At 37.3% G+C, this 25948-nt stretch overlaps 1 protein-coding gene across 2 annotated transcripts in view; it reads right to left on the bottom strand.

The window, feature by feature from the left end:
- Positions 1-25948, bottom strand: part of FER (FER tyrosine kinase) — a 159806-nt gene that overhangs the window by 89754 nt on the left and 44104 nt on the right. For both annotated transcript variants that reach the window (XM_080363145.1, XM_080363146.1), the window contains exons 9-10: positions 24945-25067; positions 21348-21537 (exon numbers count right to left, since the gene is read on the bottom strand). In XM_080363145.1, coding sequence (XP_080219271.1) covers positions 21348-21537; positions 24945-25067 — 313 coding nt within the window. The remainder of the gene's footprint in view (positions 1-21347; positions 21538-24944; positions 25068-25948) is intronic.

Here is a 25948-nt window from a genome sequence, read left to right as displayed (position 1 = left end):
CCTGCTGGAGCAGGAACGCCTAGGTGAGGTTGCACAGGAACATGTCCAGGTGGGTCTTGAATGTCTCCAGAGAAGGAGACTCCACAACTCCCCTGGGCAGCCTGTTCCAGTGCTCTGTCACCCTTACTGAGAAGAAGTTTTTTCTCAAATTTAAGTGGAACCTCTTGTGTTCCAGCTTGATCCCATTGCCCCTTGTCCTATCATTGTTTGCCAACGAGAAGAGCCTGGCTCCATCCTCATGGCACTCACCCTTTACATATTTATAAACATTAATAAGGTCACCCCTCAGTTTCCTCTTCTCCAAACTAAAGAGACCCAGCTCCCTCAGCCTTTCCTCATAAGGGAGGTGCTCCACTCCCTTAATCATCTTGGTTGCCCTACGCTGGACCCTCTCCCTGTCCTTCTTGAACTGAGGGGCCCAGAACTGGACACAATATTCCAGATGGGGTCTCAGCAGGGCAGAGTATTTCCATATAATATAAAAAGGATTTACTAAGACAAATAACTCTTTTATTGAGAAACTGATTGATACCAACTACTTAAAACGATCTGATTAGAATGCTCTGTCCTTTTCCACAAACAACTTGTTTTGCACCCAGCAGTGTTACAGTGTACACCTCAGACAGCCTTTTCATTTCCAGTTCTCTTTTTCCTTCTTAATAGCGGAAACAATTAGCTCAGCTCTTTTAAAGAGATGTCATAGCAGAAGACAACCACTCTGGCACTCTTAATTTTACTTCCCGTTTTCTCTTCTGAAAGATGAGGAAAGGAAAAATAAAGCATAAGAAACCAAAAAGTGTAAGGTTCAGGCAAGCTGAGAAACACAAGTGAAGCACTCTCTATTTTGCTTGAGGATTTCCTCAGGTGCATGTTTATACACGACATACAGAAAGCCAAGCTGCTGTGTTTTCTTGTTCACTTTGGAGGATCTTGTGCAATGTGAGGTCCTGTTCATTTTAATGGATCTTCCACGAGAATTTATCTTCTATGGTCATGCATAACAACTGTTAGGGATTGTGGACAATAATCTCCCTTTTGCCAGACATACAGTTCAGTCACTGAGCAAACACACCACAGATCTTAGAGCCCATGAAAAGTAATAGCATACACCTAGAAAAGTGACGCAATCAAAATGATAGGCCATAAGAATCATATTCACAATGGTTTTTTTTGAATGAATGTGAGCAAGACAAAGTAGCAAGGCAAAAGATTTCGTTTGAACTGCATAATGTAAAAGCCCAAATGAGCTTTTTAACTGTGTAAGTACAGAAAAATGGCTGGATCTTAGATGGTATTACAAAAGAAAAATAATCTGAACTCTTTTTAGTAAAGCAAGGAAGTAAGAAGCTGGAGAGAGATCTAAGATAAAACAGAATTGATGCTTCTGAGGGATAGGCAAATTATAACACTTTCTCTACTGATCAAAAGGTAGAAGATTAGCAGCAAGAGGGACAAAGCACAATGCAGCATATATTGAATATTGCTATAAACACTAGCCAAACATGTACATACAGATGACATAAATAAACCAAAACTCCAGTAATACTCCATTTAAAGAAAGACTGCCTAATGAGTCAGATACAAACCACCAGCATGGATACAGAAGTTGAATATGGGACTGCAAATCAAATTAGAGAAACTTCACAGGAAATTATGAAGAGGACTCTCCAACTGAAAGAGAAAACAATCTCGGAAAAAAAAAAATGATATTTCAATTAGAATAAGATAAACAGTAACTAAAAGACGAGCATGATAGTACTGTTTCTGAGATTTGGCTGGGGAACTGGTCCTCAGAGATTCTAATTAAAACCGTTTCAGTACAGTACAAGAGCTCTTAGATGAGACCAGAAGGGAAGAATTCCTCGTAATTATTGCAAATGATAGGTTCAATGAACTTACAGATAAAAAAGACAAACCAGACAGTATCTGCCAGAGCAATTAAGATGCTCCCTGTTTGTAAAGTGAATGCTAGATCCATTTCTGGTTTGAAGATACAATTTCCCTGATGAAAAAGGTGTCAGAACAGCATCCAGCCTAAGGGTTCATATTTAGACAATAGGGAGAGCAAGGAATTTTTTTTTCCTTTAGAAGGCTACAGAAGTCTGGCATGGGAATGCAGTTTTGCGATTTACAATCAGGAATTCTACAAGGAAGCCTTAGAGAAAATAATTTTCTGGAAATGATCCTCAGCATTAGTCACTGCAGCAGTGGAGATTAAAAGTTATCTAGGAGAGGCCCCAAAACCATATAATAAACTTAGACCAAGACAGTAATTCTGGCCTGCCTATTGATTAGTAGGTATACTAACCACAAAATCATTGTGTGCTTGTTTTATAGCTATTAGCACATACTAAAGGAGATGTAAATGCTGACCCTTACTAAAACCTGAACATACAGTCAAACATGGCTGATGTCTCTAAAGTCTAGATTTGATTTCAGAAATAACACTAATCTCATACCTCAAAAGGCTTTTCTTTTTTTTTTTTTTCCTCATCCATGACACCACTGGGTACCTCAGAAAGACCACATGTAGAAAACCACATAAAGAATCACGCTATCTTTACCAAAGAAAACAGGGTATTTTAAACTACCAACATGGCACTCACACATGGAATGAGCTGCTGTCTGAATATGAACTGAGCAGATAATTTATCTTTGAAGCACCTTTCCAGAAATAATAATATATATTTTCTTAGCTTATTGTAGCTTAGCTATTGTAGATATCTAGAATTGGGAGACACAACGGTGCAAAGCCATGAAGATGTAACAGACTTATTAAAAATTAAAACATTCAAAGCTAATTAAAGATCTATCAAGTACACAGTAAAACCAAGTAAACAACACAGCTATTCAAAAATCACTTTTTGATATGGTAACATTTTCTGTTTTAAACATAAGTAACAGCTTCCAAAGCAGCAGAAATTATGTGTAATTGACTCACACCTATTGTGAAACATTGCATTGGATGTCAATGAAATGTTCCACCTTCTGACCTGGAGTAGGCAGCCTCAAAAACAAGACTTACTGGTATGAAATTTAAGAACATCTATATTTTCTCAGGCCAGAGACACATCCCAGGCCATGCCAGTGGCCTATGGGCCTGTAAAAAAAAAGGAGAATGGCAATTCTTCAGAGCACATATTTGTCCTCTGAAAATCTGTGGTATCAGATCTGTCTTAGTATTATGAGATGTGATGTTTCCACATGCAGAAGTCATTGAGGGATTTTCCTTCCACAAATTCTTTCAGCTGCTTTATGAATCTATATAAACTATTACAGCCCACTGCTGTAGCAACCAGTTGCACAATCTAATTGCATGTTTTTGAAGAATATGTTTGTTTGCTTTCAATCATCTGCCAACTGGGTTATTTGATGGCCCCTACTTCTTGCTTCTGAAGAGACAGTGAGCAACCATTATTCCGTATTCACCTTCTCCATGTCACCCCACACATCGTATACATCTTTGTCACATTCCCCTTCAGTCTACTTTTTGACATCTGAAAAGTACTATCATTTATTCACTAATTCTACAGAAGCTCCTCCACATATCTGAGCACTATTTTGCCTTCATGAATTTTCCTACCTCATTTTTCTAATTTAGGGAGATGAAAATCAAAGGGGTTGCATGCAGACAGACTCATCTATGTCATATATAGCAAAAGAACCAGCAGCAACAGACAATTTGCACTGAGAAAAACTCCGTTTAGCTACTAAAAAAAAAAAAACAACACAATGAGGACAATGACCAAATACTGAAACAGGTTCCCCAGAGAAATGTCCATCACTGGAGCTGTTAGACAACAAGGCATTGTGCAGTCTGATGTAACATCAAGTTGACCCTGCCTCGAGCAAGAAGCAGGACTTCAGGTCTCCTGAAATCTCTCCCAGCTTAAATTATTCTGCAATTCCACAGCATTTGGGAAGGAGCTGCACATCAATGTATACAGGGACAGAATGTTTTCTTCTTTATTCTTGGCTCCTTTCCTGAAAATTTCTAGCATATTTTCTAGTTTTGACAACTAAGTAAATAGTGACCTGATATCTTCCGGAACATTTAGACTGCATTTTGAGCGGTAACTCACAGTTCGTTATGGGTATACGTGAAATCAAGCACTGTTACTACAATGTGGTCTGCTGGAATGTAATTACACAATATGATACTAATATTAAAAAACAAGACTATTAGAAATAATATGTGGATTTTATAACCAGTCAAATAATTCACTTAACTTACTATCAAAAAAAAATTCCTTTATTTCCAAATAAAGTTTTCTGCTCTTGTGATTACTTATATACCAGAATCTTGAGGATCCACATTAGACTAGAAAGTAAATCTTTTTGTTCACAGAAACTGCAATAAGAAAGACCATTAAATAAGAGATGGGTGAACCACTTGGAGATAAAAATCTGAAAGCTTCTGGCATATTTTACTTAGGAGAGCCTCAGATTTCAGTAAACTGTATAATTTTTCTTTTTTTTTAATGGAGCACGAACACTATGATTGACCCTATGCTTTCTTTTTGAGCGATTATCTATCAGAACAGAACATACAGTTAAGTTCTCTGCAGTATGTTTTCTGTTTTAATTAGACTTTCAGAGGACCAATTTTTCAAGCTATGTAGGAAATTTCAGAGAAATGTCACCTTCATCTTTGAAATTATTAGTAAATCTTCCAAACATACAAATATGTATTAAAGGTCTTTAAGGAAGTAGAGTACCTCTTAATGGGGGACAGCAATAATGTTTCCAGAGACATGGTACATTTTAATTGCTACATACTAAACAGCATTTTTATTTGGGAAAAAAAAAAAAAAAGGAAGAAGAAGATAGGATTTTTACTTCACTTAATTATCATCAAGAATGTCAACTGTACTCTAGAGAAGATTACTAAATGTACTGCACCTAAGCTGAGGCACTGAGATCCTGTCCAATAGCTATTTTTGTGGAAGGAAAAAGGAGCCAGACAAAGGCTTTTGCAAGACAGACAGAGAGGTCCCTGAAATTCAGTAAGGAATTCCTGCTTTGCTTAATGAATGTACACCACTAAATACTAATACACCTCTATACATATGTCATGATGATGTCAAACAAAGGAGAATTGATTTCACTAAAGAAAATTTTAAAAATTCAAACTTCTGAAAGCTTAAAGCCAAATATAGAATTAATACATATGTTTGAAAAATTAAGTTTAAACGCCATTACCTTATAACAGGGAAAAGGCTTCGACCCTGCAAAAACCTCAGGCTGTTATGTAAATGTACAGCTATTAATTGTTTCACTGATTTCAAGAGCACTGTTATTAATCAATAATGCTACTATTAACCAAAAGTACAAATATCTTATGAATCCTTATCCTATCACTTTACTAGTTTTAAGCAATCAAAAATAATTAAATTTCAGTCTGTACAGCACATTCTGTAGGTGAAATGGAAGTACCTGGTCATAACATGACATTTCTCCTCCTTTATTGTCATTGCTACATCAAAGGAAGGGATCCCCTAATAGACACACAAGGCTCCTCTTGCTATAATTCTGTGTAAGCTCATGAAGTTGCAACAGGAGAACATAAAACAGCCTGCACTGAGCTCCTAGTTGACTGCAGTACTTAATGTTCACAAAAGCAAGTAAATTAAAAAAAAAAAAAAACAAACCCATGATGAACTAGCTGCTGGTCAAAATCACCACCTGCCAAACGAACATACGGAGTTTATGGTTTCGCAGTTACATACACTAACAATACTGGAATAAACAATCAGTGAATCAATGAGAATTCATGAATGTGACTTGAAATTTCAGGAACATAGCCATAAATTTAAAAACAACATAAAGCTCAAAATATGTTAGGAAATAAATGTTAAAAGACCACAAAACATGCAAAGCAAACCAACTGTGAGGAAATATAGTATTTCCATCATTCAAATATTACAGTTTGCCAGATAGCTATGAAAAGCACATGCTTTATTAGCTAGAAGTAGATATGCATCCACAAATCATTTAAAGTTAACAACTCCTAGGAGCATTTTTGATGCAAAGAGGCTAGTATTATTCTGTACTTTATTACTGTATGCATCCAGCTGAAATACTTTCAGGTGTGTATGATGCAATTCTACAGAAGAACAGAGAAATAACAGTAATGTTAGAACTGTTGATCCAGAGTTGTAATCAAGATCAACACTATAGCTGTAATTTGAAGCAATGAAGCCTTCATGTGAAATATGTTTTAAAACTAGTTATATACATGCATACACACACACACACATATACACAGAGGTTGATACTGCAATCCTCCTTCAACTTAAAAATCAAAAAGTAAAACTGGAGTCAGAAAGAAAATTCTTGATAAGGCAGTGGAAGAAATTGATGTCTTTTAAATACATGTGTTATGCTGCACAACTAGTATTTGGAAAACTTTGTCTCTATTTGATTAAAGTGTGATAAAACATCAACGAATCAGTTTTCCTCCACCAAAGATAGACATTCGTGTAGAAAATGAATTCTATGTTCTGAAGTTTTAATGCACTAATTTTTCCACAAAAAGTATAAAGACAGACAGTGGTTTTGGCACTAGTTAGTAAATGACCATATTCCATAATAGCGTTCCCTCAACTGAATAGTAAAGTTTTAAAAAAGTTAACATCTAACTCTTCACACAGGGCAGCTTCTACAGAGGAAAGATTTTGTGAAAGACAGCTATGTGGACTAATAATTTGACATCAGTAAGGAAACTCTGGCCTACATTTCGCATGAGGCATGAACAATTTTACAGTGCAAGTGGCTGAAGTATTAATACCAAACTATGCATACAATGCAAATGTGCTGGTTCAGCTTGGAGAGCATTAATTTTCACAGGACGATGGGAGGGGACACGGGCAGGACAGTTGACCCAAACTAGTGAAAAGGATGTTAGCTACCACGTGACATCATGGTCAGTGCAAAATGAGGGGCTGGCTGGGGGAGGAACTCGCTGTTTGAGGGAGCTCGTTGTGTGTGGGGAATCGCTGGGGTCTGGGGTGCTCTTTGATTTCTCTGAGATCAACAGCATAGTGCAATCATGTTTTGAGCACAAAGTGGGGTCTGGGCCTTTGCAGTACAGGATCAGAGCTCATGGGGGATCGCTACATGGGAGCAGGCTGGGCATTGGTGTTGCTGCATGGTGAACAATTGCATTGTGTACCCCTCGTTTTGTGTATTCTTACATTGCTAACTATCTTACATTGCTAACATTGATAACTATCACTATCGTTTATCTTCTCTTTTTTGCTGTTTTGTTAAATGGTTTTAATTTCATTCCATGAATTTTGCCTTTTGTTTCCCGATTTCTCTTCCCGATCCCACTGTAGGTGGGGGAGAGGTGAGTGAGTGACCACATAGTTCCAATTGCCAGCGGAGGCTAAACCATGACAGCACCAAACAATTAACTCAGCAGATTAAGTAGGTATAAATACAACTTCCAGGTAAGTTTTATGTGAGGTTCCAGACCACTGAACATGAAAAATGTTTCATGAAATGGCCAAAAAACCTCAATTTGTAATGGTCTCTGCAACTATCAGTAGCTGAACTAAGGAAATGATGAAGTTCACCCACAGCTACCACCAGTATGATGGCGAATCCCTGAAGAGTGTTGCACATGCCCAAGTATGCCACCCAGAACTGGAAATTATCTTTACTAACCACAAACTTAAAATCATAGTAATGTTTCCCAGTAACTTACGTATACTTACCTACCCTGCAGACTGAGAAACACAAACCATTCCCCTTTCCTCAATACTAGCAAAAACCTGGTTATTTTAAACCTCCAAAATTCCAGATAGGAAGCCAAGCCACATCTCAGCAAGGCACAAAGCATTAACTGTTTTCAATCCTTGATTCCTGAGCTGCACAGGCAAAGCTCATCTGGTCCCATCAACTACAGTGGCATAAACAACCTGACAGCAAATCTGACTTGCAGTTTGTAGGGAGGGGATTAGAAGGCATAAGAGAGAAAATCACAGCTGTGAGCTACAAGCAGGCAAATTATTGCTGTCATTGAGGCTAGTCAAAAGATGTTCCACAAAAATACAGGGAATACAAAGCAAAAGTAAGGGATTAATGAGAAGGACAGTTTGTCCTAGTGATACTGAAAACAAAGTGTCACCTATTCTCAACTCAAGGAAAGGTTCCCTCCAAAGGGAGATCTTCTAATGAGGACTGCATTTCTTCAGAATTCAGCATTTTGTATCCAAGATAGAAGATAAGGGTAGACAACTGAAGCAACTAACTAGATGATGTACCAGCTGCATAAAGTGAAAACTGAAGCTACAGGAGCAAGTAGTCTGTGTTATCAGCCAACAATGCAGAGCACTGTGCCAGTTGGGGTTTATGCAGCCCAAAAGATAACCAAATACAGTATTTATAAACATAGCAAGAACTGAATGCAGCAATGCTGTCCGTAACTGTGCTTAGTGTACAGGTCAATTACTTTAATTAGAATGCATTACTCAGTAACAGAAGAAATGATGTTGTCTTTCCAGATCTCATTAAATATATATTCAAAAAGCTGTAATTTAGATTGAGTTGCTTTTTAGTCACAGATACACACAGTAATGCATGCTAAAGAAATCTGTCTGATAACTCTAGTGGTGGAGTCCAGATTTCAGGCATTTATGCCCAAGAAAGCCTAGTCCCTGGAAAAGGGTTAGAGGCATTGAAGCAGCTATACACTGAAGTGCCAACAGCTGCAAGGGAAACAGTGGCCAGAAGTCAATACGTAAGGAAGGAACAGAAAGCAAGAACATCCGTTCTATATTGCAAGGCCTTGAAAGCCACAAGAGACTGCAAGTCCTTCCAGGGTTCACAAGACACCAACAAACTGAATATTCGACAGCTGCAGACCCCCAGGCTGTGAGCGGGGGCTTGCAACCCAACTTTAGCAGAGGTCCATGCCAATGTAGAGAAGACAGTACTCCATCTGGAGGGGGGTGAAGGGATGGAACCCCTAAGTTTTCCTCTAGCCCCAAAAGAAGTTTCTCGAGCTCTGTGAAGAATCCAGTCTCCCCAGTCACCCACTAGGTGAACTCACCAGAGGTGTGCTGTCTATAAGATTATTATCATACTGTTCTACCCGGTTTAAGGTAACGTTTACTGGCATGTGCCTTCTCCACACTACCATCCAAAAAACTGGCAACTACCAATGAAGATCCCTCTTGTGATTCATTGCCTGGCTCTAATGAAGCCACCCTGGCAAATGCTACATCAAGTGACGTGAGATAGCATTACATTTTATGTAACCTGACAGGTTCTAAAGCCTTTTTGTGAGTCTATTGTGAGAGGATGCATTTGTTTTATGACAGTAAAACCAAGCTTCATGGACTTAACCCTGAACAGCTTCAGTCAGATGAGACACAACAGGTTCTTTGCCAGATTCACATTTACGCTAGCTGCACTAAAGAATAAAACTGATTCTTTCATAACTGGAAAGATTTTGTAGCATGACTAATTAAAATTTTATCAGGTATTTCTGCTTGACAGATAGCATAGTCAGAATATGATGTTTGCTTTTGTTTTTCACAGATCCCTGCATTAGTTTATTAACAAAATCAACTTGCTTATTAATAAATAAAATGATAGAGCAACTTTGTGACAGCTGCAACAGACAGCTTCTGCAGCATATCTGAGGTAGGCTTAATCACTGATCTTTGCAAGGTGCAAATTTAAAATTAAGCTTTTATTTTCTATAAATAATACAGCGCTGGCTTAACTCCTAGAAATATACTAGTATTTTTGTTCAGAACAGACATGTGTAATACACAAATGCTCACTACGTTTCAAATAAAGGGAACAGCAAACCAACAGTGTTAGAGATTTTTACACATTAAGTAAACATTCAAACAGAAGAACAAAAATAACAACTCAGTGAATAGGCAGTGTTCAAATTCTACTCTGAGTAAAATCAGTGGTCCACTGAACTCATATCATACCTCAGATCACATTTGTATAAATAACAAATATGAAGAAGACTATTCTGAAAATACAGACATCAAGGAGCAAAGATTCATTGTGCAAGTCTCAGTAAATGGTACTAGAAAGTAACAGAATTCAATCCCACCCAAGGTGAAGTTCATAAATTGTAACTAGCACAATTAACCAAAACAAATTAGGTAGCATTTCTCCTGCAGAATTACAAAAAGACTTCGAGTTGTTACGCTCAGTGGTCAACAGGAGTCTTTTGTATCTTTCAGTCATTACTCATTATAAAGGGTCTGTCCAACAGTGTTCCCTCCTAAGAGTTTATCAGTAGTACCTATTGAGCATCCTCAACCTGCTTGTCAAGTGAGAGACCAGCATTTTCTGTTACAGAAGAAACATTTTTTGGTCTCCCACAAAAAAGAATCACTAATTTCTACAGATTATGCATATAATTATATATGACTCAATGAGTCACCTTCTTAATAAGTATTTTGAAGAAAGTAACTGGGATGATACTTTAGTCATCTTGGTTGAAAATCCTTATTTCCTTACTAATTTTCATCACATATTATAAAGCTACATTTCATTATCACACTGTTCCTGAGAGACTTCAATGCCAAGATCAAATTGTAGATACAATGAACCATATAAACAATATTAATTTACAAAGGATACATATAAATCCCACAGATTAAAGCAATCACCATACAGAAGTAGCAAGCACCTGAAGTGGACCAAAACCCTCTAATACAGTGCCACAGCTTTGGATACTACCACACTGGCTCTCAGTCGAGCTCTACTAATAACCACATTAGTGACCTTAAAGAGGATGTTTCCTCAACAAGAATAGTCTTAGAGAAAAACTGTTACATATTTCAAAAAGCTAACTCATTGCCCCGTAAAAAGATTTCTTGAAGACAAATAATCCCTTATGTACTTGTCACAGATTACTGTAGCCTGGAACTTCCATCAACTATCACTAAACAAGCACAATTACACTGTAATGAGATCCTGTTGGGTAGAAAATGCTCACAGTTCCCACCTACAGGTTTGTCTTTTTGCCTGCCCCCTCCAGAGACAACGTCTCCCCTTTCTGTTATAAACAGCAGCTAACTCTTACAGCAAACTAGTTAACATAAGAAAATCGAATTTATATCAGCTATGAACCTTCATTTTCATTGGAGCTTCCCTTTCAGAATAATGAAAGACTTGTATATCTGTTTATTTTCTTTTTTTTTTAGCTCAGAAGTTTCTTTTTACCTTTTTAGTACGCTCTCTGAATATACCTTCCCTCACTTAAAAATAATAACAAAAAATCACATCCTGTTTTAGCACAATGGTATACAAGCGACCTCAGTGTAACACCTGCTCAGTCACATCACTTTCTCCTGTATTGTGACATTCTCTGCTCACCCAGAATAAATTCAGTATAACAATTAACAAGTTCAACCGCTCTAGAGAGCTGCTAGCACAGAAGATGAAATCTTCAGGTTATCACGATATAGAAATTGTCGAGACTTCCATTTCTCTCTCTCATACCTACAGTTACTTGTGTTCATTTTCATCACAGTCACTAAGTAAATGCTAAATACAAGTTTTCAGAATGAGATAATTTCAGTTCTATTAGCCATTGTGAAAGTCCACACTGTTACTACGTTTTGGCAAAACCAGGTAAATTTAAAGGGAGAATAATGGAAGTTTGTACTACATATAAACCCAAACACTGAGTGATTGTAGTTCATTTTGAAGCCAAGATCTGGAAATAAAACAAGTAATCCTGGGGCACATCAGAACCAAACGTTTGCAGATATAGCTCCTAATACTTTAAATTCTCAGGCTGTATCACTTATATCATGTATTTTTCTTTATTATACTATTTATGCTTGGATTTAGCACCCAACACATCACTGAGGCACCATCTGTTGAAAAAGGCAAAGCCCCCTGGAAATATTCTCTCTCATGGAATACTGACAACATGTAAAACAGCACATGCATCTTTAGATTGTCAGGTTGGCTCCATTTCCTCATCCTCACATTCAACTCATCTACAAAGCAACAAATTAAAGCAGTTATTTCATGTGGCAAGCAGGTTAGCATCTATCAGAATATTAATGTCCGGGTCCTGAGGGCCTCAGCGGTCCTGACCAGCCTCACTGGGAGATTCGCACCACCCCTGACCACGTGCCCACCATCTCCATTTCAGCTCAGCCCTGGGCACCAAGTCCTGGCCTCACCTGTATCACAGGTACCCATCTCCAGCTTTGTCTTTGGCCCTGCCTCCCAGATGAAATGGCACCCCATCAGTAAGGGCACTGCCCAGCCTGGGATCATCATCTCCTGGATCACACCTCGTCTTCAAGCAGCTGGTTCTCGCTGCATCCTAATAACCGTTCAGGACTCATTCGCTATCGTATCTCTGATACAGCCTATGCAAGGAGATTTTAAAGTGTGATCAAACCTCAAAGAAATAATTTGAAGAGACTTTTTCCCTGCAATTTTGATTCCTGTGATTCACTAAGACAGGAAATATCTGTAACCTCATTTCATTGAAATGTGATGTTTATGAAACTTAATAAAGCTGCTAAAGGCTAATAAGAAGTCAAATGCCTGTTGAAACTGGTTTTAATAAGTCCCTAAAAGGATTTATAGAAAATAAATTAATTGACTAAGAAATTTACTTGCTCAAGTACTTGCTGACTAGGAACAAAAGGACCCATTAGGAACATCTGGTAATCAGATGATCTAAATTCAGCATCTCTCAAACGTCAGATCTGAGCCTTTTTCCCCACAACAACCTCCTCTGCTTTCTGTCCAGGCAAGAGAATCAAACTTTGAGGCAGGCAAGTAATTCTTAGCTACTCTATGCTTAATTAGGGTTTGTTTCTTCTTCCTTTTTTTTTTCTTTTTTTTTCTTTTTTTTTTTTTTGAGTTGTACAGATATATAACCTTACTTTGCTTACAGAAAAATTCTGCAGTAACTTCCAGAAAACAAACCTGCTTTTGATCCACACAATCATACAGGTCAGGAATTGATTAAAAATAGAAGTAATTAATCAGAGCTCCAACATGCCCCAAAAGTAAAGGCCTTCATTCATTTTTCAAGAATGAAAATTTTCATGCATCTTGGCTGTGATACTTAATGCTTCCCCTCTTCTTAGGACGAGGACATTAGTTTCAGAAACTCCTGGAAAACTACTAGTATCTTCATGCAAATGACATTGCCCTTCTCATACTACCTTAACACAATAACCAAATAAATATAAGTTTCTTGTGGCCTGTTCCTGTACTTCCCCAAAAGGAAGCCAAGATAAGTAATCCTGGAATTTTTTTTACTAGATTACAGTGACTATCACGTCTCACATGGGACTTTCACTTTCCCCAATGTTAAAGATTTTTTTGACCCAAGAACTTCAAAGTGTCTGTTGGAAAGTGTTAGTATCTAGTTTTCTTTTTGGTTTAGGTCATCCATGACATCCACATGGGACTGGCAGACATGAGTCACAGCTTGATGTCAGGCAGGATAGCTTAAGCAATATAAAAATTGCATTAATGTCGATGTTCAGGCACCTGGATCCCAAATTGACTAGAAATGTTCTGCATCTATCTTACCGCAGGATGACCCAAAGAAAAAAATACAGTGATATGTGAAACATGCTATTTCATTTGCCCTACTGTTGAAGATCAACAACAGTGAAAAATAAAAAAGGAGGAAAAAAAATTATCTGGCCTGTATCTTAAGGGTCATGCTCTGAAAAATGGGTCAGATCACCATTCTGCTTTCTTAGTCTGTAGCAAGCAAGATGTTCCCTACACAGCTAAAAAGAGTACAGGCCACAAAGAAAACCGTAAAATCATATGCTTCAAATCTAGCAATAAACTAAGAGTATCACTAGATTAAAACACTAAATTTTAATTTCAATAAATATTTAATAGTTGATTTTAAAGACTTTTAGAAGCACAATAATTGCCTTTAAGAACAAGGGTATTTTTTGAACAGCCACTTAAAGAAAAGAAAAAAAGGAGACAGATGATTTAAAGCAGACAAATTCCATCACATTATTTGCTGTGTGTTGCCTAGAGGCTATGAGAAGTTTATAATCACACTAATTCAGTCTCATCACTATAAAAATAAAGGGAAGAAGCCAATAGTGATAATTCTGGAGAAGAATTATTTATTTCCTCCCAGCACCCAGAGAAACATTCCAACGCACACTGAAACATACAAAGGATACCAGCATGTGATTTCTGTTCAAAGGCAAACCTCTGAGTGACACTTTCCTAATTCACAGAGAAGATTTTTACTGAAATAACAAATCCCCAGTGGGTATGCAATGCTGCAAGACTACTATGATGAAGGCTTCTCCCTCAAGGAAAATTGAAAGCTCTTCAAATATTTTTGGCAGTTCAAGAGACACGTATGTACTTATCTAAAGTAGATACACTCTCCTTCACGTGGAGTGGATAAACAAATTCTGCGCTTAAAATATTCTGAGATTTTTTTGTTTACTCTGAACAGGCTACCTCTCTGAGTTCTTCCCAAAGTTCACTCACACTTCTAATTTTGCCTTTGCTCAAGGTCAGGTTATTGGTCAACGCTTTTTGATAGATAATATGCCAACTTTAAGAAATATATAACTTCTAAGCCTTAGTCTACAAAAATATTATCTTGCTGGACAAGATGTCCAGCACACAGCTGGGTAAATACACAACGCAGTGGGTGAGCCATTGGCTGAAGGGCCGGGCTCAAAGGGTTCTAGTAAATGGGGTTATGTCGGGCTGGGGATCAGTCACTAGTGGGTTCCACAGGGATCCAGCTTAGGGCCAGCACTCTTCAATGTCTTTGAAAATTACTTGGATGCAGGACTTGAGGGATTGCTTAGTAAGTTCGCTGATGACACAAAACTGAGGAGAGTTGTTGACACTCTCGAGGGCAGAGAGGCCCTGGAGAGGGATCTGGACAAACTGGAGAACTGGGCAATCATCAGCCACATGAAGTTCTATGAGGGCAAGTGCGAGATTTTGCACCTGCGACACAGCAACCCCTGCTGTACATACAGACTGGGAAATGAGGTGCTGGAGAGGGATCTGGGGGGTCTGGTTCGATGGCAAGTTGAACATGAGCCAACAGTGCCCTGGCAGCCAAGAGGGCAACCGTGTCCTGTGTGCATCCAGCACAGCATTGCCAGCCAGGCGAGAGAGGTGATTGTCCCGCTCTGCTTTGCACTGGTGCGGCCTCACCTGGAGCCCTGTGTGCAGGTCTGGGCAACACAGGATAAAAAGGAGATAAGCTACTGGAGAGTGTCAGGAAGGGGGCTACAAAGTTGGTGAAGGGTTTGGAGAGGAAGCCGTATGAGGAGCAGCTAATGTCATCTGGTTCATTCAGCCCAGAGAAAAGGAGTCTAAGAGGAGACCTCATCATGGTCTACAGCTTCCTCACAAAAGGAGGATCAAGGGCAGGCGCTGGTCTCTTTTCTCTGACAGAACCCAAGGAGATGGCAGGAAGATGTGCCAGGAGAGATTTAGGTTGGACATTAGGAAAAGGTTCTTCCCCCAGAGGGTGGTGGAGCACTGGAACAGGCTCCCCAGAGAGGTGTCACAGCTCCGAGCCTGACAGTGTTCAAGAAGAGACTGAACAACGCCCTCAGACACAGGGTGTGAACTGTGGGGTTGTGCAGGGACAGGAGTTGAAATTTATGATCCTTGTGGGTACCTTGCAACTCAGGACATTCTGTGATGCTATGATTCTACTGTTAGGTAACTGTTACTGTTACCTCAGAGGTTTCTAGGCATGTTCACTGGAAAGACAGTGAGCCTGACAGCTCCATTGTCCTCCCATCTTGTATATTCTGGACCAGTCAGTAATACACATGTGGGACAAAGTATGACTGAGTTTATCTGTATATTATCTTAGCATCTCCTTTTCAATTGTTCTTCCTCTGATGTATGTCTGTCAGACAAGTAGGACTTAAGAAGCGAAGAATCAGAAGCTACAACATACTCACTCTGAAAGCAAGGGGAACAGAGTTCATCCTCCACGCTTCCCAGAAGTGTCTGACATTTGGAGCATTTTTGCTCCATGTTAAATACTGGTTGTAAGCCAGAAACACAGGTCCCAGCCAGCAAGCTTGTAAAGTGGCCCAAAGCAAAGATCACTTATTTGAACTTCAGCTGTTCAGGCATCCAATAAATGTAACTGTTTATTTCCAAGTCTTTTATGAATTAATAGACATGGTTTCTACAACATGACTGCACTGTCAGTGTTTCCTCTGCTGAGAAAGATTAGAGAAAGGGTAAGGATGCCAAAACTGCACAGACTTACTTTGGCCCTCTTTCTATTGACAAGGTACTTAAAATCTTGGAAGAGCACAGTGTAAGCCTACAGGGTTTATAAATATATAAATTGTGAAAGGCTCCCCTACCCCTTCCTAATAGATGCTCTTATGTAATCTTAATTTTATGTAAATGTCATGAGCCAGAAATTAGTAGAAAATTACTTACATGGACAGATAAACAAGGGAGCTTTTTTGCTGATGCATTACAAAGCATAGGAATTCCTCAATTTTTCTAAGTCAGTAAGAAAAAAAATAATTATTTTATCCCTACCATCAAGCTTTTTGCTACTGCTGCAATGGGCTGTCACAGAAGCTAACCATTTCCCTGTAGCTGTTTGAAAATAAAGATCCCATACAGCCTGAGACAGTATGGGAAAATGAGTCCCCCTAGAGCATAGGTACATCTCTCAATGGTTTATGTTTCAGGGCCTTATGATGCACCATCTAAAACACATTTAATGAAGCATCTTTAGTCATATATCCAACTCTTGTAAATGCCCTTTCGTATCTATGTAACTGACTTTAAAATTCAAAATGTACAAATCAATTAAATTTGTCAATTATGATTTTAGTGAGAATTCTGAAAACATTTGCCTCAAACCCAAACCGGCAGAGGATGACTCAGAGTAATTTACCACAATCTTCACTAAAAGCTGACTTATCCTACTTTCAAAGCAATTGCTGAGAACAGCATCTCTCTGAAGCCTCTTAAAAAGGAATGACAAATAGTAAAACCAATCAGATATGCAGTGAACTTTTATATTTTTTTTTCCGTTTGGATAATTCTGCTACAACAGATAAAAACAGAATTCAGAGATGCAAAATCTCTCACTAATACACATTTTCTGTTACTCCATTGTACACAGTTTTAAGCAATAGTACTCTTCTGGAAAGGTGTTTCAATAGTTAGATGCATCTCACTGGCTGTATCATGATATCATGATGCTTCAGCTTTGTTCTGCTCTGTGTACCTTTCACAAGTTCATGTCACCAGAGACATTATAGTCTTCTTCCTGACTCATCCATGCTCCAGAGCCTTTTATACTAACAACCAAGCTGGATGGGATGTCCTTTAAGGAGAACACTGTTTATAAATATGTAAAGGCTGAGTGTCACAAGGATGGAGCCAGGGTCTTCTCAGTAACAACCAATGGTAAGACAGGGAGCAATGAGTACAAACTGGAACACAGGAGGTTCCACTTAAATATGAGAAGAAACTTCATCACAGTGAGGTTAACAGAGCACTGGAACAGGCTGCCCAAGGGGGTTGTGGAGTCTCCTTCTCTGGAGACATTCAAAACCTGCCTGGACACATTCCTGTGTAACCTCATGTAGGTGTTGTGCTCCAGCGTGGGTATTGGACTGGATGATCTTTAAAGGTCCCTTCCAATCCCTAAAATTCTGTGATTTTGTGATTCTGTGAGTGTACGGAGAAAGCACAGTGACTTTGTACTCTTGCTCCATGAGCAGCGTAGCTGCACAGCTCTTTTAGCTGGCTCACATGCTGTTGAAAGCCATGCATTAAGGTCTTTCTACACTACAGTTGTATTTTATTATTTGTAAAAAAGCCTGAAAATATCAGGAAACCAAACCAACCAAAAATTTCACATTATTTAGCTGTTAGGTAGATGGGCACCCACATTTTTACCTCCACATTTCCGTGTTTCATATGCCTTTTTAAATGTATGTAACGATGAAATATTTTGATTATGCAGTCAAAATTAGTCTTTTGGCACTGAGCTCCACCTGCTGACAAGTATTTCAAGAATTGCAGAGCCTGCATGCCAAGTCTCAGCTTTATCAGTGATTCCAATATAATGCTGCAGTATACACAAAATAAATCTATATGAAACATATGAAATGCTAACCACCATAATTGTACTTAATTAGCTAAGTAAATGGTTAACTGGCACTGCAATATTCCAAATATTCCTGATGTTTTTGTTTCTAATCAGATCATTAGACATATAAAAGTTGTGTTGTCATTTTCTTTTTTTTAATTATGGTGGACTACTGCCATGGTCTGTTGATCACATTAACAGCAAGAATAGCATATATATCTTAAAACAAATGACAGGCCATACATCTGTTAATGGAACATCTAAACAATGAAAAGTGAGCTCAAGCTTCTGGCTACTGGTTATTTTTCATAAAGTGACATAATATGTAACAATTTGGATACTACAACATTTTGGAAAAAACCCACAGCTGTTTACAAGGAATAATCAGTTAACTATGACTACCCATGATTCTCCTGACTACATAGTGAATGGTATTACAACTGCGAAACTCTAAGAGGCTTAAATATATTATTTTAAACTTGTAGTACCTTCAGCATTAAAATTATCAGTCTTGCATGGTTAACTCTGTAGAAAGGTATAAATGCTAGAAAAAAGAAAATGTGTTTTATTTTTCCACATACAATGCCAAAATTGTTAAATCCAATGCTCAGGAATAGTCAAAACCAGAACTTCTAAATCTTCTTGCTATGCTATCATGAATGAACAAACCAGAATCATGCAGCAATTTCCTTTTTTCTTAAACTGTGCATGAATACCAACACACAGCTAACAATCTAGAAACAATGAAATATATTGACCAAACCAAACCATATGGAAGACACTAACAAAATATGGAACTTCCTACAGTTAACAGAGGCAAAAGAGAACAAGAAAACAAAGGAAGTTATAACACACGTAATGTAACACTGTCTATAAAAACACACCAAATAGCACTTTAGAATTTCATTCCTTGTTAGTATTCTATTGTACTGTTACCTAATGTAAGAGATGCAAAAAAACCCTATTTGCAAACTATTCCGCTGTGGAATCACCTGTATTTACATGATACCATATAAATAATTAAAGAGACATGAAACTTGCCAAAATTGTATTGTATATCGTATTTTTAATTTTAAATCATGAAATCATGAAAAAAAATCCGCTTGTGACTGAGTACATGAAAATTTACTTCATATGCATGCTCACAACACAAGCTAATTATAATTTTGTTATTCTTGGGATAATAATTTGTAAAACAAGTGGTTACAATGAATTTATGAAAAGGGATAAATAACAATATTCGAGTGTAGCATCAACACTTAGATGAAATGCTTTTAGATAAGGAGGAGAAACCTAAACAGATTTATAGCTGAAGAAATGATGGAATGGCTGAATGAGACCAGGATGAGCAATCAGCAGCAAGAACATTTCATTTCTAATCATTCACTATCTGTATAATTTTAGGGAGTTTTACTAAAAAAAAAAAAAAAAAAAGGCATTATAAAAATCACTAGGATGCTTACTTGTACTAACAGCCCATCAGCTTATTATTTTTTCATCTTGATATACAGTCAAGACTGCCATATCAAGGTACGGCAATTTGAAAAAAGTTTAATACAGACTGCAGTTGTATGTACCACTTTCAGTCAGAACATCAGCTTCAAAATTAAACAAAACCTAGGTGGTATTTGCCTGTCTTAAATAACTTGCTCAAGGAAAATCATCCAGCATTTAAGTCATATTCCATTATTTTTCCTGTTGCATACAAATTATAAGACTAAATCCTCTGAAGCCAAAATAGCAACGTTTTTCTTACTCTCAGCACATTTACTGTATGCAAAAATGTATTTCTTGCATCATTAAAGAAATCTCAGTATGTACCTCCTCCAGAAAAAAAGAAGAAAAAAACCCACATAAATTATCACAGATATCTTTTATCAGAAAAAAAAAAAAAAAAAAAAAAAAAAGGAGCTCAGAATTCTTCACTGTGTATTGTACATATATGCAATGATTATTTTCTACCACCCATTGAAACAGAGATTTGGACACCAGAAGACAGATTAGTTATCTTGAACTGAGGTGGAAGAATGCCATTCTCTTGATGAAACTCATCGTTTCATCTAACCGTTACAGACAATATTCACTAGCCCAACTACAGGATATTACATGAAATAACTAGCAAGATAGCCTACCCAAAAGATTCCAAGCCTCCTAATCTTTCACAATCATTATCCTGATCCTTTGTTTCTCCTTCTCCATCTTTTTGTGCCTTATCATCTCCTCCTAGATGACAAGCATACAAGCTTGGTTAAATAATCTTTTGTACCAGAGAAAAAGGCAACCACCTCGTAGTGCCTTGTAAATATTAAACTGTGGTAATGGAAGTGAGAGAATATTGACAATGAAGTATAACTGTAGAATGGGAATGAAATTAAATAACAAACTTAGTTCCACAAATAGAGGAAACAAAAGCATTCCTCCCAGATACAACCATTTCATTACCATTTACCTGAGCTACTGCTCTGTGGGCCAAAAGAAACGGCAGGCTGAACCTCTAAAGAAAACAAGTAACAAGCATCTCGTCTATGTCAAACACAATCCATAAAAGCAAAGACCAGTGTTTGTCCCTTTAGTAAACAGGTACTGTTTGTTTGCTTTTTTATGTGGCCTATCGCTACACACAGCTGCAAACAATTGAGAGAAGGAAGTCACACAAAATACCAGCAAAGTTCTTATATAAATTACATTGGGTCTCATCAATAGCATAAGAAGTTCCTTTTGATTAGTAAGAGCATATAAACATTTTAAAATAAGTTGCAAAGAAACCATTGTTTGTTTCTGTTCTAAGAAAAGACTAAATACAGGATATAAAATTCATTTGCCAATTATACCATGTGTGCAGTGATTCTAATAGCTTTTACTGTTAGTGTCCTATCTATAATTGTGAATGTAATTTCTTCAACACAACAAATGAAAGTACCAATAGTTACTCAGTCACGTTTACCAAATATGTTTAAGGATTTACATTTTGCTTATAAAACAGTCTAATGAGGATCTAAGCATCAAGTATACAGAAGATCAAACCAAGTCTACAGACGTACAGTGGATGTTACAAGTTATTGCAACTTAAAAAAATCACACAACTGAACTCTTTCTAAACAAGTCTCCACAAATCTAAAGTGGAGTTTATTCACTTCAGTCATCCCTGTAAATACCTTGAGACTCTGATCCCAGGACTAAAGTATAATAGCAAGGCTGTACAATTCAGCAAAACAGATGTCAAACTCACCATAGAGGTCACTGATCTGGCATCTTCTTCATAATTCACTACAGGTGGTGGCTCTTTCCCATCATTCTCTTGAACCTTTTGTTCCAGTAGTTCTTTCTGGGCTGCATATTTTGCCTCAGAGCATCTTAATTGCTGAACTGTTTGCTTAAGTTCTTCAAGTGCTTGCTTTTGGCTCAGCAAGAGTACAATACTGCAGAGAAAAATAACAAACAATTTAAAAATCTACATGATTTAAAATACATACTTTGATTCATAAAAGCTAAAAAAAAGGGTAAAAAAAAGCATGAAAATTCCTCAACAGAATTATTTGTTCAAAGGCACAAAGACATAAAGCAATTCTAGAAAATTTTCAAAGCTACAAGACAACGCAAGCAAACACCTACTTTGCCATTTTCTTTTCTCAATATATGACAAAAATCATGTAACAAATAAAGATGAAAATATTATTTTCTTCCACTCTTGACAGAATTTATAAACACTAAGATTCACCATCCTTTAGAAAATAAATATATTTTTAGATTATGATTTCCAGTTATGAGAAATCTGCTGCTATCCACATAGGTGTAATAATAACTTGTACTATTAAACTCACCTTATATCCAGTATAAATTTGTCTGGCATCAAGTTACAGATATCTGTTGTCTCTTCTGGACTGAAAGGTCCTCTACTGCATAAGTATTTCTGGACTGCAGCCTAAAATTATTCTTATGAAACTAAATAAATTGAACTCTATGAGGAGCTAAAATATTTTTTCTCATCTTCTGCACATTTTTATGGCTCTTCTCTGAATACCCCTCATACCTCTCACACTCCTGAATACTCCAAGATAGATATAATTCAGTCATTACAGGACAAGCAAATAACTTAAAACATCTATAGATGCGCAGATGATTATACTGTCCCCAAGAACTGCAAAACCAAAGATGGACAGAAGCTGCCTAAAAGACAGAACCATCCACAGTGCAATACAGATACCCTTAAAAGTACTCAACTAGAGCCCAGCAACGTGGTTTATAAAGAGATGCAGAATTCTCACAGACTCCAAGAACAGATTAAGGAGGTGGAGGGATCAGAAGTATGGAGAATGAGGACAGTATAAAGAAATATCACACTGTTCTGTCACCCTACATACTCAGGATAATCCCATATGACAGATCCTCCTGCAAGCCATACCCTTGGAGAAAAAAATATAAAAATTAAAATTTGTTGATATTGAGATTGTTCCTTCACAAACTGATGCTGAGCAAAATTACTATTCAAATAGGTTCCAGAGACCCATCTTGTCATAAAATCCCCATCATCAGGAAAAGATAAAAATCATATCCCTATAGACAAGCACTGTAGTAAGTAACCAAAGAACAGAACTCCATAGAATCAGCAGAATGGTCGTTCATATAAAAGAATAAGTATGATGTATCAAGACAAAACAAGAGGACATGAAACTGAGGTTTGGCATGAGATCGCACACATTTAAAAGCATCACACAAAACCAAAAACAATTACCCTGGAATTATCCTCAAGTATCTGGAGGAAATGTTCCTTCATCTGGTCCTTATTATGAGAGAAAAAAGAGATCACCCTGTGAAAATGGTGGCCTTCCACCATCCTCAGGGCTTTGGTGAATACACATTGGCTAGAAGGACAACATGCCAAACACTAAATTGTTTCAACTCAACATCATATGGAGGTAACAAGAATACCCTGCAAGTTAAAAGTCACAAGTTATTCTCTTTCATGAACTGTGGCAAAATGGATTATCCTCTAACTGGTTCATACAAAAGCAACAGAGAATGGTCCCCATTCCATCTATGCAGGAGGAATTAGAACCCATACAATTATTTGCCTATGGCTTGTATAAGTGCAAACTTAATAGTCCATGTGGCTAGAAATAGCTCCTAGTAACCTCAGAGTGACATCTCGTGTGAAGAATCCTTGCAAGACCAGAACAGGGCAACAGGTTGGGAAGTGATTAAAAGGTGACGTCAGAAATAGTGGTACTGAAGCTGTGTCAGAAAGAAGTGAGGAGACAGCCGAAGTCCAAACTGGTTCAAGTGAAGAGCAGAAACATGATTTTGCAGACTTTTATCATAATTTTGCCCATATAAAGCAGAAAAGGATATTTCCTCAGCACTGAAGGGCAAATCTCAGCACCTTGGGTGAAGCTTAACAATAATATAGAGTCCAGAGCTCTTGCATTTGGAGTGGACATCTTCACTTTCTTTCCTGACAATACACTTACAGCGCAACAACTGAATGATCTCTGACTCAAGAGGCAAACTTTCATTTATTGGTCGACTACCTTTAATTTTGCCTTGCAGCACATGCAAAAACATCCTGATTACTGCACTGCAGTTAAAAGACAAAAAGGGTGGAGGTAAGCCTGCTGGAGGTAAGCATGGTCAATGACAAATCAAAACTGGGGTGATTTCAGGGAAACTATTATCTTACAACTAGAAACTTAAGACAGATTTCCTGTCTTTTATTAAGACCTACAGGTACTGGTGGAGTTTGAATTGAAATAATCTCAACACCACAAACATCTGCCACAGAATCAGTCAAAGAAGCCTGCTCACAGCGATAAACACAGGGAAGTCTTACACTATTTTTAGAGACAGATAACTGACAAAGAAACAATACTGAGGGAGGGAAAAAAAAACATCTAGTTAAAATACAGTTTCTCTTTTAAGTAACAGACAGCAATGAAGGTAGGTCAAGAACCAAAAAATTGGAAATCACAATGTGAGTACATGTGAACTTCACCAAAGAAAGAACAGGAAAGCATCTAATCAAAACATTGATATCATATACGTACGTAACATCCAATAACATCCAATGTATCAAGTGACAAGATGCCTACAACAAAGACTTCTTCACTCAATGAAGACAAGATTACCTGAGGACTTGCACTCCAATTCATCAGTATTGTAAGCTAATACTTATCACCAAGTTATTAAGGATATGATTGATTGCAACAAGGATCACAGAAACATCACTATAAACAGAAGGTTTCTTTATCAGTCGTATAACTTCAGTTTAGGCTGCAACATGAATATTTTTTCTAAACAGATGTAGAAAAAAACCTGAAGATTTCACCCAAGAATGATTCTTTATAGTAATGCTTTATTTATGGCACTGTAAAAGACTCATTAATCCCTCAACTTTATTATCTACTATGCAGTACTACATGGTATCAGATCTATGTTCAGTTTTGTAAAGGAAATGCAACAAAGAATGAACTTAACCTGATGAGTTCCAAACATATTATTGTAGAAGAGTATGTTTTGCACATGACTGAAAAAGTCTTTCACAAAATTACATCTGCACAATGAACTCCATCAACCAGAGAGGCAATCTGAACTGATTCCTCTTCTTCCATTCATCTGAAGTTAAAACAAAGGCCCAGTTCTTGAGCCATCTCAACACTAAGATGAGTTCTCCAATGAATTAAGATCTGCTGTGGGTTGTTTTTCACAATAATCACTTCTCACAGAAAAATAACAGGATTAGTGGAAGTTATTTCTTATTGAAATCTTAGGAACTGCAAGATAGATGCTTTTCCCTGAAATTATAATATATGGAAATTTCATGTCAACTTACTCAGACTTCTTTTCACAAGTCTTAGAGGACTCTTCTATTTTTTTCTCCAGTTCCAACACAAGTTCCTCTTTGCTCAGAAGGGTTTGCTGTGTTTGCATCAGTTCATCTATTACTATTTTCAACCTGTAAGACATAGATTTCAGAAATGCATATTATGAATACACAAACTGTATATATTTGGGAACATAGTATTTCTTTTTCCTGAAGATGAAAAGAAGCATTATGCTTTAAACCATCTTAATCAGTGCTTAGTGATCATTTTTCATGGGTATACCTCCATATTAAATTATTACCTCATACTACTACAGTTTCCATACTAGCCTCTGTATACATACAAGCTTACACAATGATGTGCGGCCTGCCAGCTCTCCTATCAATAATTTTTTTTTCCAGAATGTGTGATGAGTTCTGTGAATTAATGCTTTCATAATAAATTGCTAAGTCATGAGATGCTTTATGAATGATGAAAGCCTTCCAACTCCTGAAGTACATATCAAATGAATACATGGAATTTGTATTTGGACTGTATTCATCTCTAGAAACACCAAAATACTAATTGGTATTTTCTGTTATAAGAGCGACCTGTATATTTTTCTCTACATCTTTTTTAAGCCACATAATGGTTAATTCAAAGGAAAAATAAAACTTGTACAAGAACACTCAACACTCACAGAGAAGGGCTTATTGCACATTAAAACCATTACTGACAGTTTGCAAGTTTGCTGGCAAACATTCCAATAAGCAAAAAGTCAACAAATGTACAATAACATTCGCACTATGAACAATGCAGATAAATTGTTCGCATAATGATGACTTATAAAATGCATATAAAAAATATATGTTGACAGTAAGCAACTGTTAAGCCAGGAGAAACTTTTTTTTAAGATAAATATATAAATAAAGATGTACGCCTTATTTCTTCTTGGAATTCATCTGGTCACCTTTAACCATCTCACTCCTCTGTATTTTCAAGCTCAATTTCAATAAAAAAAGCTACCAAGGTA

Source organism: Nesoenas mayeri (genome assembly GCF_963082525.1).
Source record: "Nesoenas mayeri genome assembly, chromosome: Z".
NCBI classification, from domain to species: Eukaryota; Metazoa; Chordata; class Aves; order Columbiformes; family Columbidae; genus Nesoenas; species Nesoenas mayeri.
Note: the sequence above shows the minus strand (reverse complement) of the source record. Positions and strands in the feature narration are given on the sequence as shown.